Consider the following 16,748-nt stretch of genomic DNA (forward strand, 5'->3'; position numbering starts at 1 on the left):
CCAAGGAGAGGATTTAGGGATATTTGCCTAGGGTTTGGGATCTATACAGCATTCTCTTAAAAGGTACCGTACATGAAAACTTTGTGGTCTCTCTGTTGTTAGAAGTATTCTAACAACAGCTCATAAAAATTCTGTAATTGAGCTTTGTCCCAGACACGTTTCTGAATGGATGAAAAAGGGGAAAGTAGAGAAGGCCGGTTGGAATAAACAATTAGTGTCAAATTGGCTGGCTGACCCTTTATCCTTAGGCTGCACTTCAAGGATTACTTCAATATCTACACAATCTTTAGCTGATCCACACAGCAAAAGTTTGTCATCACCAGCTTCTTCTCCCCGAGTTCTGCATTTATCCAAAACAGAAACAAGAAACATTTGCTATTTTCTTCTGTCAAAGAGTTTGCAATGAACTGCTTATTTTCCCTCCAAAGCTATGCTGTCTTTAATCTTTTTTCCACCTGTGACATGCCTTGAAAAGGTAAATGGAGCTATTTGGGCCAGTAGCAACTTGTTAGTCCCTTCCTGGCTGGCATCTACATTTTGTTGCATTTAAAAGACCTCCATAGATGACAAAATCAATTACAGCAGCTACAAGGTGAAACCGCTGTGCAAATGATTGCTGATTAGATATTGTCAGAGGAATGATGGCATCTTGATCTTCCAAAATCTTCAAGACTGGAAGCCCTTACAGAATATCTGCATTAGCTGAATTGAAGATACAGGTGTAATAACAGGGTGACTGAAAAGTAAAGGTTTGTATTCAACCAGTGGCCACATTAGAGGTTCCCATGTTCAACCTTAAAACTGCATTTCTTTGAAATGTACAGCTACCAACTATGAAAGGATTACAATCATGAATGTACGAATGTAACATATTAGGGATAATAACAATAAATAAATACAGAAATTATCTTTTCCTTTGCAACTGAAAACTGGCATATTTATAAATGAGTTTTTCATGACAGCTTGTGCAATTGCACCCTCTTGTGGTGTACACAATGCAGAATTTAAGTACTTAAAGGAGAGCTGAGAAATGGAAAGGTATGTAATAATTTGGATGACAGATTTTCGAGAATGGATTTGTTTTCAAGGCAAGTTCCCAATAAATCAACAACAGTAACAACTTCAGTTTATAATATTAACTAGAATATCCTGAAGTATTTTCTTCTTTCGTGTCATAGGAGAGCATCAGTAATTTGTATCATATTTCTTTGCAATAAGAGTAAAAAAATCATAGCTGTTATTCAAAAATCCTATGGATTATTTCGAGTGTATATTAAACACTGCAGGGTACAAAACAGAAATGTATATTTCTCAACTGCATAATAAATACTTATATTCTCTTACCTTTACCTACTTGGTTAGAATACTATGGGTATAGGTGGATTAATCTAGTTGAAGTTTATTATATTCCAAAATTGGGTAGGTATATCTGCCTGGTATTATCAGAAAAGCAATTTTAAGAGTCAACAATACATACTCTTGCAAATATATAGCAGAATTTATTAAGGCAAAAATATGCATATTTTTTACCTAAAGTAATAAAACTGTTAGAATGAAGGCCGTAAAACAGAAAAGGTGAGAAATAGTGAAGCCTTCTATACAAGCCGTGTTATAATTGCCTTCCAACCTCTAGCCCTTTTTTCTTACAACTTAAAAGTTCCCTAGTTTAAGCAAGCCAAACGCTACCGCTGTGGGCAGATGGTAGAGAGAACATTGCTACAAAACCTGCCACTCAAAGTGTAACAGATGACTGTAGCTACAGAAAATTGTCCCTTTGTTCATTTTGCTAATGAGTGTCCTCATTGCAGCAGGAGACTGAATAGTTAATTACTTGCAGTTCTTGGTTTTAGCAGATGGTGGAGCTAGAGCTAAAGGGTATCTGAGTAATGGGCAAAGTACAACTTCATGAAGAAAATGTTTATATCCTTCCCTTAAAGCGGTAAAAGATAATGATTACATTTACATTTGAGATACCATTTAAAACTTAGTCACAGGATTAATTAAGATCTTTTTGTTTATTTTGTATAAAAGTCCTTCTTTGAGCATCAACTGTTGATGCTCAAATACAGCCAGAGCAAAGGAACAAATACTTAAGCCTATTAAGAGCTGTAACTGTTACTTAAAGATCTTTTGCAATTCTAAGTTTGTTTTACAGTGGTTTAGAGTTGACCGCTGCCAGAGCAGAGTGTTAGCTAATTACTTAAATATTGCATGTGCCATTTTCTTAACTCTGCTGTTTTCCCTAGAGTGTGCTCATCTGTCTACAGGATTTGGTAGTTTTCAATAAAAACATGCACTCTAATAATTACCTCAGAGGACTGATTCTAAATCTGTTACTGCATAAAAACTGTTTAAAATTAAATACTGTTGGAGTATTTCATTACCATTTAAAAAAAATTTACATTATTAAAAGTAACATTTTTGTTAATCATACTTGGTCTTTATGTAAACTGCTACTGTTTCTTCAGTAAACGAAGGGGAACCACAGACTAGTGTGAATTACTTTCCAAAGCACTTGGCATTTCATTGACATGATTTCTTATAAAATCAGTGAAAACTCTGTGGCCAAAAATTTATGTACATTGATAATTTATTCTGGTAAATTGGAGATCAAAAATGTCTTTTTTGAGGAAAAACAAATAGTTATGGACTAAATTTTGCCCATCATTACACTATCATTTAAGTTTATATGCCATTTGAAATCCTTGAAATTTTATTTTCAAGTCTTTAACATTTTTATTTTGAAGTAATTTTTTTGAATGAACCAAGCAAAGCAACTGCCGTCTGAGTCTTCTCTTTTGTGTTAATATTTTAAATGGTTTCAGGAGTTAGTTAATATTCTGGTATTACGATAAAGATCTGTGCCAGCACTGAAAGCTTTTCTATAATTTTAAAAGAAATATGTGGCAGTAAAATCTAGACAGCCATAAGACAATATATTCAAATGTTTTCAATAGCTTTGAAACCAACAAGAAAAAAAGAGTAGCTGTCCCAATAAGCTTCAGTTGCATAAGAAGTCTTTTCCATAATGGACGTGGCAAGATTTAAACAAAGGACACGCATAATAAAAATGTAAATGAGTTTGCTTTACTAAAACTATAACTTTAAAGTCTTTTGTTGCATGTTATCCTGGAACCTTCTTACAAGGTAATCACTGTTTGCATAGAGATTTAAACCGTAGTCTTCAATAGCATTAAACCCCTGCACGGTCTATGTGTGACAGGCATGCAAAGCCATGTTAATGTTCAGAATATGAATTGCCTCTGGGTGGCTCCGACACCAAGTAGAAAACCAACTGTGTTGATATCAGAAGGCCTGATGGACTCCATGCGGCTCCCAGCCTGAAAACTTCACCGCTTTGACATGTGATGTGCTCCTCATGACACTGGCAGCACTGTCACTGAGAAATGGCACAAAGGCAACAAGCCCCCCTCCTTAGCCATGCACTTTGCAACCCCCTGGTGTTGCCTGTCCACAGTCTCTCCTGCCTGCCTAGTTACGGACAGCACTTCATAAACACGGGGGGAAGTGTGGGTGGATAGGCCCCAGCTGCCTTCCTGGACACAGCCTCCATAATAAATTGACCTGAATGATGAGGGCACACAAACAGTATGATATGCATTATTCCTGTCAATAAAATGTCCCCATGTGTTATGGTCTTTGTATATAATGTACTGCAGCCTTTCTTCTAGCGGGGACCTATTTAGAGGCTCGACTTTTTTCTATTCATATTATGACTCTGTAATAGAATTCAGAAATTATATGATACTGTGTTGTATAATATTACACCAGTGCAGCATATTTAAGTCCCCAATTCCTTACTTATAAATTCAAGGCATCGCAATCTTTCAGGTTGTCTTTGAAGATGATGACCATGAAAAAAAAATGCTTGAAAAAGAGAATGAGGATTTCAGAGAAGAGGTTTTTAAACTGCACAGTAAGATTTCTCATCTCCAAAATGCTCTGAAACGCTCCAAAAAGGAACAATATTTCTTAGGTAAAACTTTAAACTGATGTTAAATCAAGATTACTTTAAATGCAGCATTTAAGAAGTGTCACTAAAGTTGGAATTAATTGTTAACACGCTTCAGAAGGATGGTGACTTATTTCTGGACTATTGTCTTTTTCTGGTATTGAATGCTAATTTTGGATGTATTTGTAGAGAAATTCATACATATTTATTCTAATTTTAATGCATATATTTACATATTTTTAATTTATGACAAAGGAATATTTGCTGGGGGTTTTGAGACTTTTATTATTGCCTAGCAATGTGGCTAGAGTTCATATTTTGTGACAGATACATGCTGTAAATATGTAGATAGCTAAATCTTTAAATGACAGTCTACTATTTTATCTTAAGGAAACTGTATTAAAACCTACTCTCTCTCTAGAATAGTTTTTGAGCTTCTGCAAGATATCTGAATGTGTATTCGTATAATTAGTTTTGTGTTTCTGTGGAAATTTCTAACAGAGTAAATTTCTCTCAGATAAGCCATCACTACTTTTGATGCCTGTGTTTTATTACAGCTCTTAAAAGGAGGTTTTTTGGCTGGTAAGTACAACGTACAGTCTTTACCTTCAGGTTACTTCTCATGCATTGCCAGAGCGAAATATTTAATGGAGGACTAGAAACTACGGCAATAGAGTCGAATTTGGCTGTTTACCTTTGTTATGTCTGTATAGATTACACCCAGTAACACCTTTAATAGTGGCAAGATGAATTTGACACAGACAATATTCCTGATTCCTGTTTATCATCTGATTCAATGGGTGCTTCTTATCTTTTGGTAGTTTTGTATGAGCAATAAAGAACCACCTGCTAAAACACTTTGTATTGGCTGTGACTAACAGCAAGGATGTCTAGAATTAGTATTAATGAAAAGCTGTGGGCACTCAGTCACACTTGGCTCTTGAACTTACTTCTTCATCTCTATCTGACCAGCCGGCAGAACAGCAGGAAGAAGGCTGTGAATGTCAAGGGCGGTGGTGAAGGTCACAGTTCTGCCAGGACTCTCATCCCTGGTGCATTCTGCTGCGTTTAGAGACTGACCTGAAGCAAACATTTTGAATGCATCAATGTAGTAATGTAATTTCATGGCTTTTCTCTTTCCCCTCTTGTTTTCAGATGAGCAAGTTTGAAGAATATGACCAAAAATGGAAGCTGAGGAGCAAACTGTTCAAAAGGTACTGTAATCTTTACTTTTGTAAGCTACACATGAGCTTGGACTAGTGGTGGTGTGTAGTCCAAATAATGTTAGAAAGCTGACTTTAACTTGAATTATGTTACATTTTGGGTTATGGTAGTATAAGTCACTGTAGAGTAATGATGAATTGGTATTCCTTTAATAAATATTGTAATTTTGATTTTCTCATCCTGTCATATTTCATGATGTTGTTAAAATGCAGTGAAAATTCTGAACCTCAGTAAACTACAGTAATATGATTGAATACTTTAATAAAAAAAGTAACACATTCAGTAAGGTTTTGAGGGCAGGGAAAGAAGATTTCTTTGTATAGATGAATAGCTAGTAACTTCAAAAAAGAAAATTGTTGGGGTTTTTTTTTAATCTGTGACATGTTAAATATTCCACTATTCCTGGACAGAGCTGTTAGTACATGTGAATTACCATTTATATGCTGTCTGAGCAAAACAATAGCTGAACAAGGTATAAAAGTCAACTTTTCAAAAAAACCACCGCCAGTGTTTATTAATTAGTAAGTGATCTCAGCAAAAGGTTGGCAGGTCTCAGTATTTTCCCAGTATAGCATGTAGGTATCTTTCCAGTAGACTTCCTATCTCATTAGTTCTTCTGTAAAACGTATCCAAAATATTTTGTCGATAACCCATTCTTTGTGGTGAAATGTAAGAGAAGCAGTGATACTTCTATATGCTAATTCCATAATTACTAACTTCTCATGCAAATTCTTTTTTTCTTTTTTTTTTTTTTTGTGGGGTCTGAGGCACTGGATTTCTAAAATCACCCCTTTCATTGCCTTTCCTTGTGACCTTAGATGAATCTCTCTTCTATGATCAAGTTTCCCATTATTCCATTATATATTCCCTAATTATCTTTACAGGAGCATTGAAAGGGTAAGTTCATTAGGATTCTGTACATGAAATCCAAAATCAGAAGTGGAATATTAATAGGTCTGTCTAATGCATTAGTCTATCAAAGAAGGGATGTGTCTTCTTTTTCTATCTAGATCTGACAGTGCTCTGGAGTCCCGCTCGGGTTTGAAGTCTCACTATGCTGGAAAGGACCAGTCACCTGTTCCTACACGGAATGTTTTTCCCTTAGTTCATTTGCAAAGTCCAAAGAATATTTTTAATAGTACATTTTTTTCATCCTTTCACTCACAGGAAATTTTTCCTGAAACTTACTCTATATTTTCCTTTCCTTCCCTTCAACTCCATACAATGGAGGACGTTGTCTTACATCTAGTATCTTCCCATAGATATGACTTCAGTCTGTGGATATGAGCAGCAGTTCAGAAACTCTTTTCTGTATGCCTCTCACATGATTTGGAAGTGCTACATTCATGTGAATTTGAATCACATGCCGTCCCCCCGAACTGCTTCCAGTACAGCTACCCATACAGGTAGCCCTTCACAGTCACTGTGCGGTCTGTCAAGTGAGCTAAATTGTGGGACTTAAGTGCTGTGAGAAATCTTGGGAGCAGTCCCTTCTCTTCACATTATAATTCTGATAATGATCTAATTATATTTCCATTCTAAAAGATTAACTATATTGATTGAAGTTTCTGATACCTCCCTCCCCCCCACCCCGCCCTCCTTTGCATATCCCATTGAAAGATGTTCTCTCAATAGCCAGAACGTGCATAAACTCCTCTTTGGTTAAAAAGCTTTGATCTTGAAAAAGAGGAGCTGGGTATGAAGGCACATGCTGCTGTAGCACCCGGCAGTTGGACATTTCACTTCAGAAATGGAGTCCACAAAGTTGATAGAGACACCAGTATCCAATATACACTGTATAAGCATAAGTTAACAATTTAAAATGAGATTCAAAGCACAGTAAGTAATAAATGATGATGAAACACATTAGAAGTACTGTCTCTTACCTGGACTAACTAGAAGTTATCAACTGATTTCTTGTAGATGGGACTTGGAGTCTGGATCTTCCTCCTGTGCCCAGGCTGCCAAGCTGTGCACTAGCTGCGGGCGATTGCCTCTCTAAGGTCTCTCAAAGCAGTGTAAGAGATGGCAAAGAATAAGTTTTTCCTAAGGACTGAAGCACTTACCCAGGGTTCTGGGCATTCATTGAACTTGAGGACCTTTGAACCCATAGCTCCATATACCAATGACTTAACTACTAGTTTGCACTGTTTCTGGTGGGAAAATATTCTCTTTAAAGCTGGACACAGGGAGAGCAAGCACAGAAGAGCCATAATCTCTAGGCTACATGTTTGGATACTCAGCATAAAGGAAGGGACTTTTCTATAGGTTTGTTCTTTCTTTCTTCAGATTTTTCCTGAGTATTTTTGCTTGTTTTTTGAGGGAGGGGGTGTTTTGTATATTGTTTTCTTGTAATTCATAGTCTAATGTAAAATGCATAAATGATCTAGCAAGTCAAAACACGAGGTTGTCCCTTTCTCATGCAGTCACAGCTTTGGTATGTCGTCAAGCTTGTGCATGAGTATTCTGTATCTAGTCTCATGAATTTCATATTCTTTGTGTCCAATGGCACAGCTTGAACAGAACTGGTGGCTTATTCTCATCATAGAGGGGTAGTTAGGCTTCTTTTCCATGACTTGGGATATTGTAATCAAGCCCCATAAAACTCCCAGCAGCATACAATGTCGGCTGCCCTGATTTGTGGCTGAGCATTCTAGCTTCTAGGTTATTATGCTGAAGGGGAGCATTTCTCCATTTTTATGAAAGAAAATGAAGGTCAGCGTTGTACTCAACATTGTCTGGTTTTAAATATGTTCGAAATGCAAATTCAGTAAGTAACAAACTCTGCTCCTGGTGACACTGAGAAATATAGATGTTTAATTTACAAGTCCCAAGTGACAGTAGCTGTGACAGAAGTCCCAGACAGCTCAAGCCCAGCAGAACCAAGGAAGATTTACCATGTAATGTAACTGTTTAAGGGAGTTTGATTCTGGAACTTCTGAAAAATTCTTAAAGATTTCTGCTTAAATTGCTCTTCAGGCACAATTCTTAGTCCGCGGTGAGATTAGGTGTGTAATTTGCCTAACAATGTTTGTCTCACAAGGATATATTAGAACTTGCTGCAGGTGATATAGACGTCTGTTGATCTTTCTGTAAATTTACAACAGAACAGTGGAATTGCCCCTGCAGTTCCAAACTGCCACTGCTGTTAGTCTGTAACAGATTTCCACAAATATCTGCTTTTCTCAGAGTTTAAGTCATTGATTGAAGTCTCTGTTTCTAATGTTTTTGTCATCTTCCTACCTCCTGTGACATCACACTCTACTTATGTCGAAAGAACTTTATATGTGTGACACCTGTGATATTATTAAACTCCACATAAAAGTATTGATCTGTAAGTGAAGATGTCTATCTGTTACCAGTTATAATACAAAAATACGTGTACGTCCACATGTAGTGTCTTGACCAGGGAGACTATACTTAGAAAGGATTTTTAGAGAATTATGCCTGTTTGCAGTATGAAATCCAACATTAATTCCCACACATTTATATTTTAGTTGATTGAAATTCAAGAACAAATGAAGGCAGAACTTGAAAATGAAAGATCATAGTTAAAAATCTGGTAAGATACTTACGTATACATTATTTTTGTAAACCATGATTTACTGCAAATTTAATATAATATGCAAAACCATTTTAATCTACCATATATTGAATAAACTTGGTTTTTAAGTAGAGAAGTTATTTTACATGTGAAAAAAAGATAACAAAAATGCTGTACAGTTTTGTTTTGTTCTTACCACATTTTGAGAGGAAAAGATGTAAATGATGCTACTAGAAATATTTTTTTTAAATGCTACTATTTTGTTTTAGGAGAACTTGGAAAATATTTAATAAATGCAACATTATTTGAAAGGATTTACTGCTGTTGTTTACAAGTGTCATAGGCAATGGTACAGAGTTCTGTCTTAAAATATTTTTGTATTCTGCATTAGTCTCATAAGAACACTGCCTTTTATTTTCTTTTTACATGATCCAGGAACTTTCCAGACGGCTGGTCCTTTATTTTACCATTTGACTTTTTTTTTTTTCCTAGCCTGATTTCGTACTGGCTTTCACACTGATCACCACTAGTATGTCTTTGTTACAGTAAACTGACTGGGTTTATTATAATAAAAAATAAAACACAGCTTGACTTGCAATCTAAATGTGCTGGAAAAGAATATGATACTGTTTAGAAGAGAAAAGGTTGTGAATAGAAAATCAGTACCACTTCAGTTATTTAAACATTTGCTTTTCTGCAGCTTGTCAAACTTTGTGCCAAGTCATAGCTGCTTTACTTTGTTTTGTTAATCTCAGCACCATGTGTCTTGGGCTTTTTTAATAGGGGGCCAATCCTGCAGTACTTACTCAGTTTTCAGTTTCAGTGAGTCTGGGTAAGTACTGTAAGACTGCATTTTTTGAAAATTGGAGAAAAAACAAAATAAAAATTTATACAGTAGGTCTTTTAAATCAGTTTGTGAAGGTTTAAAAAACCCTACAAAATAAGTTGCCTATTAAATAATTTTTAATAAGCACCTATATAATGAAAATGGTTTATAATTCTCATCACAATTTAAGAAAATTTCTTTGACCTGAAGATGTAAGCAAGGTTGTATTGGAATTAGGAAATTATGAACAAAAGATTTTTAGATTTGATTGTCTAAATTTAGGCCAGGGTACAGGTTTTGCTCTTTCAAGGAAAATGTTTTTGGATAAGAATGTGCCAGCAGAGAATCCCAGCTAATGCTAAAAATTACAGTGTGATTTGTATATTTACCAAAAGTGTTTGAAGGCATTATTGTAAAACGATATAACTGAGGATTGATTTGGCTTCATAAACTGTTTCTGAACAGTTCTGTAACATGAAAACAGCTCAGATTTCTGGATCATAGCTGAGGCACCTAGAAAAATAATTTTAAGTCACAAATTGAGTTGTGATAGTTCTAGAAATCCCAGTGGGACCTTTAACATCAAAGCTTAAGTAGCCAGGTTTGATATATCCTTAATGTATATTGAAAAATCTAGACCTTTGGAATTTGTTATTAGTTCAGGGAAAAAACACATTTTTGAAATAAAATTATTTTTAAAAAATAAATATTGATTATTGGATATATTTACTTTTTAAAATTATTATTATTCTAGATTTAGTTACGATTTTTACCTAGAAATGCTTCATCTAGGGGGATCTTCTTGGATGATTTGTACAGATGTAGTAGTAGTCTAAGTTCAAAACAAATGAGTACATAGGAGTCCAATCTTGGCAAAGACTTTTGAGTGAGATTTGGCCTCACTCTTCCCTCTCCTACTAATTCTAAAATCAAGCACACAGTTGTCAAATATGTAGAACATGGTTGGGAGGCTGGTTCTCGGGTCTTTACATGCTCCAAAACACAGAGAGTATGCATCACCACTAATTGTGAAATGTGATGAGGACACCTTGATTATTCTGCAATACCTAATATTTTTAGCATGCAACTTTGTGACCTTATCTTTTCATTGTATATTATCAAACAAGTCAGTATTAAGCACAAAAGAAATACAGCAGTAATGCGGTTAAGTCAGGTAAGTCAGAGCAATAATGTGCACAGTGAATGGGAAATAACATTGAAAGTAGAATGCTTATCCTCTGGGAAACAGCAACGAAGGAGTAGGCTCAGCAAGAACTTAAATGCTTTGCTCATTGAGACTTCTTGTTGGTACTCTGAGTGCATACAAATGTGGAAATGAAAGGTGGACAAACAAGAGAATAAAAACACTCTCAGAGTACATAGTTCTCAAGAGAAAGAGGAATCAATGCTGAACGTAAAAAGTAATTTGTAAGTAAGGTTGAATCTGAGAAAATAAATACATGATTGGAATAAAGCACTTATGATTTCAAAAGATGTCTTAATTTTAGCAAGTTGCTAAAGCAATTTTATGAACATTATTACATAAATATAATATTTTATATTTATATTATAAATATAAATATATTTGTAATGTAAATGTAATTACTGTACAATTCTGCATATTTTGAATTCATTACAGTAAATAAAAATGTTAGTGATATAAAATTACATTTCCTAATGGTTTAAATCCTGGAAAAATGTAACAATATTAGATGAAAATAAACAACTACAAAACAGAATCTGTAGCAAAGTACTCAAAATTGAATCAATAGTAAAATCCTGGAATAAATCTTAGGGGGGAAAATGTCAATTGATTAAATGTTCCCCTTTTGCCATCTTTAATGATTGTATCAATATTCAGTTTCATTTCATTGTCTATGAACCGTATTGTTGCTTTGCCATCATTTGAGGAGTATAAATTTATGAGCAGTGCTGAGCAGTAACACAGAAGCAACTGGCTTTGTTACAACTCAGTACAAGCCAAAGAGTTGCTGTCACTTTCTAATGCTATTGACAGTCCTAGCTTATATTCAACAGAACTTTCAAAGAAAAAGTGTAAGTATTTTTCGCTCTAGGTATTAGGTCCCCAGATGGTGAAATGAAAGAGAGTTTTTCACTGTCATGGATCAAAGTGCTAATACAATTAGCTTTAAATCTGCAAAATGTCATATGCCTTTTGAATATGGTATTTACAGATTACTTCTTTGTTTCTCATTTTCATACAATTTTTCAATAAACTAATAACGGATGTTAATAACTTAATATTGGACTCTTTCCAAAAGTTCATCTCTATAGTTTTGTTCATATTTCTTGGTGGTTCCTTTTAGCAGCAGGAGAAGAGAGAAGACACAAAAGTGGAAAGTGTCCTGGGTGTGGCACGGAAAAAAGTATGCAATTAACTTTATTTCCTAAGTAAAATACAGATTTTATTAGTTAAAATTGCAAAGTGCTCTGCTTGTGTTATTTGTCTTAGTCTAGTTTTTCTTTTTCTACTGGTTTCTCTTAAACATACATTTGTGTTTTAACTGAGTAATTAAATACTTTCCTTAAACTGCACTACTAACAGCCTACTTTCATTACAACTATGCTCCATTAAACAGTCTTCTTTTCCATTTAATCTAAATTAAGTAACATCACTACTAGACTAGGTCCTTATCTTCTACTCACTGTCGCTTTGAATTGAAACATGTACTCACTGTCCCTTGCCCTTTAATCTAGAGAGAATGATCATGGCAGATGACCGGACATGATGTTTGACAGCTATAATTAGTGGGTAAGCATAGTTCAGGGTCTGTCTGGCTGAAATCAGTTCAAGTGATAAGGTAGGAGTCTGGTGCAAGAAATCGCTTTATTATCATTGTACCTTATAGATAGCTAAAAATACTGAAAAACATTCAAACACTGGACCCTGAATCCTACTTTTGCCCACAGGCAGCAATGCTCTACCAAGAAATGCATTACCATGAAGCACAGGGACAGAAAACTGGGATGTTTTCTGTTTGACGTAGCACCTATATATTTCAAGATCAAAAGCAGAACAAATTCTACCTTAAACACATGCCATAGTATTGCAGCAGACCAGCAGCGTACTAGGCTACAACAGTGTCTTCACATGGCAAATCTAAGAAAAGGTAGTCCAGGTGTTGAATAAACTTTTATTTCTGAAGCTTCAGCTGAGAACCATGTTTATCCACATGTGAAAAATATTTCCTCTACTTCAAGATTAACTAAGTAGGATATGATCCTGAAGGGACTGTGGAAGTAGAAGCAGAATTTTAAATGCTCCTAGGGCATTTGGGCAAAGCTGGCAGCTGGGTTAGTAACTAGCAGGAGAATCCTGTGTGGGTCCTAAGTGATGCTAGGAGGCTCTTGAGAAATGACTAAAATACCTGTCATGGAGGTCCTCTAGTTCCTCTACATTTTTATACCTGATATAAGCTATGATTGCTTATTACTGCGAACATATGCTCTTAATTTGTCCCAGCCTTCAAAGAACAATAATATATGCATTATAAATATATAGAGCTGAAGGAAATCTGACAAACAGGTAAATATATATAAAGTTATGTTACTGCATTGTAGCTGTTTATACTCAGGATATTAAGAAATCATTGAATTCTCATGAAAGTAAAGATTACTGCAAAACAAGAAATGTTATTGGGATATAGAAAAGACTGTAAATAAAGTATACATGACCATAGAACTAAATTTTAAAACTCCTTTAATGCTTAGTGTCATTTTCAAAAGCCTGTAGTATAGGCTATATACCTACAGTATAGGCTATATAGACTATAGTATAAGCTATATATAATATAGCCTATAGTGTAGGCCATATACATTTTTCAAAAGCCTATAGAATAGGCCATATACCTATGGTCAAGAAAATGTACTAATTCCATAAAACAGTTTGTTCAAGGAATTAATGAAATTCTAGTTTCATTTAAAATGGTATGGGAGGGGATTCCAGTGGCAGTGACCTAACTGCTTTTATAAGAAAATTATATATCTTTGTGTTATTCTTGATGTTTAGGGAGTAACTCTCCATTTATGCTTTCCTTTTCTCATGCTGAATGATCCAAAACACTTCTCTGTTTTAAGGAGAGAAAGTGTGGTCTACTTTACATAAGTCATCTTCACTTTCCAAAGATTTACTCTTGCAAGTCCTTCTGTATACTTGCCAACTTTGGAATCCTTTAAGTAAAGAGCATGTGAGAGTAATAAGGAAAAATCTTTTCATATTTTCATAATGTTTGAAGTCTTTCCTTTAAAAATTGCTCTTTCTTCCTTCATAAGAATGATTAGCACTTAGGAATCTACAACCAATTTCCATTAGTTGTTTGAACTATTTAAAAGCTCACTCTACTATGAATATGACCATAATCAAACAAAAAAGTAATTTCTCATCTGTACTTACTACTGCATCCTGTCATCTACCAAAGGTGTGGGGACAGTTAAACTGTTTGGATTTCTCTTTTGCTATGAATTATATTTTAATCATTTAAAAAGTAATTGCCTGGGGAAAAAAAAAAAAAAAAATATATATATATACACACACTTTAACATTCTTTAACACTTGCAGAATATTTTTACAATATCAGAATAAATGTAGTGAACCATTATAAGAACAAAGGATTTTTAAATTGTTTTATTATCCTTAAAGTTAGATTGAATTCATGTTTCAGAATGTCTTTATTTGAGTAAAGGGTTGTTGATATCCCTGATCTTCGTAAAACTTCAGATAATAGGAAAAAACCCCAATTCAATGCTTAGAAGTTAATATGTAAATCAATGTATCAATCAGCCTCACTTTTTGAAGCTGGATTCCCTTCAAACAGTTATTTGACATATCCTATTAATCATAGTTAGATTTGGAAATCTATGGCATGTGGTGAGAACAAGCCATATGCTGAGATAAACTGAACTGGAGCACACTTAGATTAGTTGAAATATGTGTGATGTTTGAAGGTGGTATTTGATTATATTAAAAAATTGTATACTGTTGGTAGTTATTTGTTACTTGGATTTCTGGCTTAAAGTGTTATAGCCATACAGCAATATCCTTTATTGAATAATTTAATTTATATTCATGTTTAATATATTCAGTATTATTTAAGTACTACTTTGACACTTACCAGGATGTCTACTTGCTTTAATCATGCAGTAAAATCTCAGCAGCAGTAACAAAAAATTTCAATCTCAGTAGCAACAATGTAAAATTTGGACAGAAAATGGGCTTCCACACTACCTCCAAAGCCTTTTTCTGTCCTTCTAAGGACAGTATCTTCCTCAAACAGGAGGAGCTTTTTGTCCAAAGGCAAAATGATGCTTAGATACTATGAGAACTGTCTTGCTACAGAATTTTTCCTGTTGCACAGATCCACATCCTCCCTGCTCAAGATTAAAGATTATGTAGAGGTTAAAAACTAGGTCTTTACCAGAAACTTGGCTGTATTGTTGAGGGGTGTAGGGGATAACAAGCTGTAGGCAATAGTTATGTCATTTCTATACTTGAAAAGCCTACATTTAAGTGTCACTGCATGCCTAGACTCTTACTGAAGGCTGTTTTACAGCAAACCTTTCCCAGTGTTGGGCTGGTCTATTTCAAAGAGTAGATCTTTAGGCCAAAGGTAATGTGGCCAGTTTCAGGGAAGGAAAGATATGAAACTGAAAAGTTAAAAGCAAATTCCAGCTTAAATAAAATAATAGCAATTAACATTTGTACGTGAATCATTCTTTATATCACATCTTCTATTCTAGTACAATTTGATAAAATAAGAATTTCAGTTTTTACAGTATCAGGGATATTTTTGTGGTTGCAAAAGCTTTTTTCTTCTTGCATCTTTTAGTATTTTGTGGGTTTTCCTGTCATAAATGTGTCAAAAATCTACTATCCATGGACCAAGTCTGTACCTGTCTGAATATACCTGAGGAACTGAAGGACCATTTGATTATAGTTTCACCTTTAAAATTACCTGGCCTGGTTCTTCACTTGTTTGAAATGTTTTGAGGAGTTTGAAATACTGCTAACGTTTTTCTGTGTTCCTTTAATACCTGACTCTCCTGTTCTGTCTGTCATTGTCCTTGGCTGTATAGTATTTTTGACCAGTTTACTGCTGCTATTTCACAACCTTTTTTCCTGTTAGCTGAATTTCTAAGAATATCCCATCCATAATAACCATAGCTCATACTGTTGTTCTTTCTAGGGCCTACCACCTTCATAACTGCTATTGTGCTTTAAAGCACATCAGAGACAATAGGATTTTAACCTGGTGAATTAAAAATTCATTTATCAGAGCTGTATGGTTTTGTATTGATATTGGTCAATATTGTATTGAACCTGCAAGAGACTACATGAGTCCTGCTCCTCCGTGCACCGTTCTAAAAGGAGCAAAGCACGTTTATTCCCTTCAATCTCTTAAACAAGCAGATAAATGCCCAGACCTGACCACTCCTCACCAGCCATCACAAGGGGGATGTGGGGCTGTCCAGGCCCCACCTGTCATCCTACCCATAGCTCTACAGTCCTGGTAAGATGGTGCTGCTCAGAAACCATGTAGACTTTGGCATGGCCTGAAGTGGTTTCAAGATACAATCTGCTGTTCTGCTCTATACTTTTCTAATTCTTGAATGTGGGCTTGAAGGAACACACAATAGCACACTCAATAAAGTTCAATTGCTTTTCAAATACTATTCAATTACTATTAAGTACACATACGGTGTTAGCTGATATTTTGCTCAGTGTTTGTACTGTAGGAGATTTGGTTGTGTAATTTTGTTTTGTAGATAGAGCAGGAGACACCTGCATTCACCTCTAAAAATTTTTATGTGTCTAGATAGGGATTATATTTACAATGGAAAATCCATTTTGCTATAGATTAAGATTTTGAAAAGAAATCTGTTTATACTCTCTTTCAGTGGTAGCTGATGACTGCATACTGCACTGTTGATAAAATAGGAGATACACGCAATAAGAATCAATGTTTATTACAGAAACAGGAGACTAGAGATGGAAAAGTATATTAGATCATTCTAGCTAGTCCTGTCAATGGGGAGGTTTTTCTTATTGAATGTTTTTAATTCTTTTCTTCATTTAGAGCAAATAATTCATATCCAGGTAATGTCATGATGGGAAGAGTATAATAGTAGACCAGAAATAGTGTCAGGGTAATATAATACAATTG

At 34.9% G+C, this 16,748-nt stretch overlaps 1 protein-coding gene across 1 annotated transcript in view; it reads left to right on the plus strand.

The window, feature by feature from the left end:
- C2H10orf67 (chromosome 2 C10orf67 homolog) overlaps positions 1 to 16,748 on the plus strand; it is a 36,685-nt gene that overhangs the window by 12,179 nt on the left and 7,758 nt on the right. The window contains 3 exon segments of the mRNA XM_074897494.1: positions 3,853 to 3,997; positions 5,129 to 5,187; positions 8,695 to 8,759. Of these exon segments, the coding sequence (XP_074753595.1) occupies positions 3,853 to 3,997; positions 5,129 to 5,142 (159 nt within the window). The 3' untranslated portion in view covers positions 5,143 to 5,187; positions 8,695 to 8,759.

Source organism: Athene noctua, chromosome 2, assembly GCF_965140245.1.
Source record: "Athene noctua chromosome 2, bAthNoc1.hap1.1, whole genome shotgun sequence".
Taxonomy (NCBI): domain Eukaryota; kingdom Metazoa; phylum Chordata; class Aves; order Strigiformes; family Strigidae; genus Athene; species Athene noctua.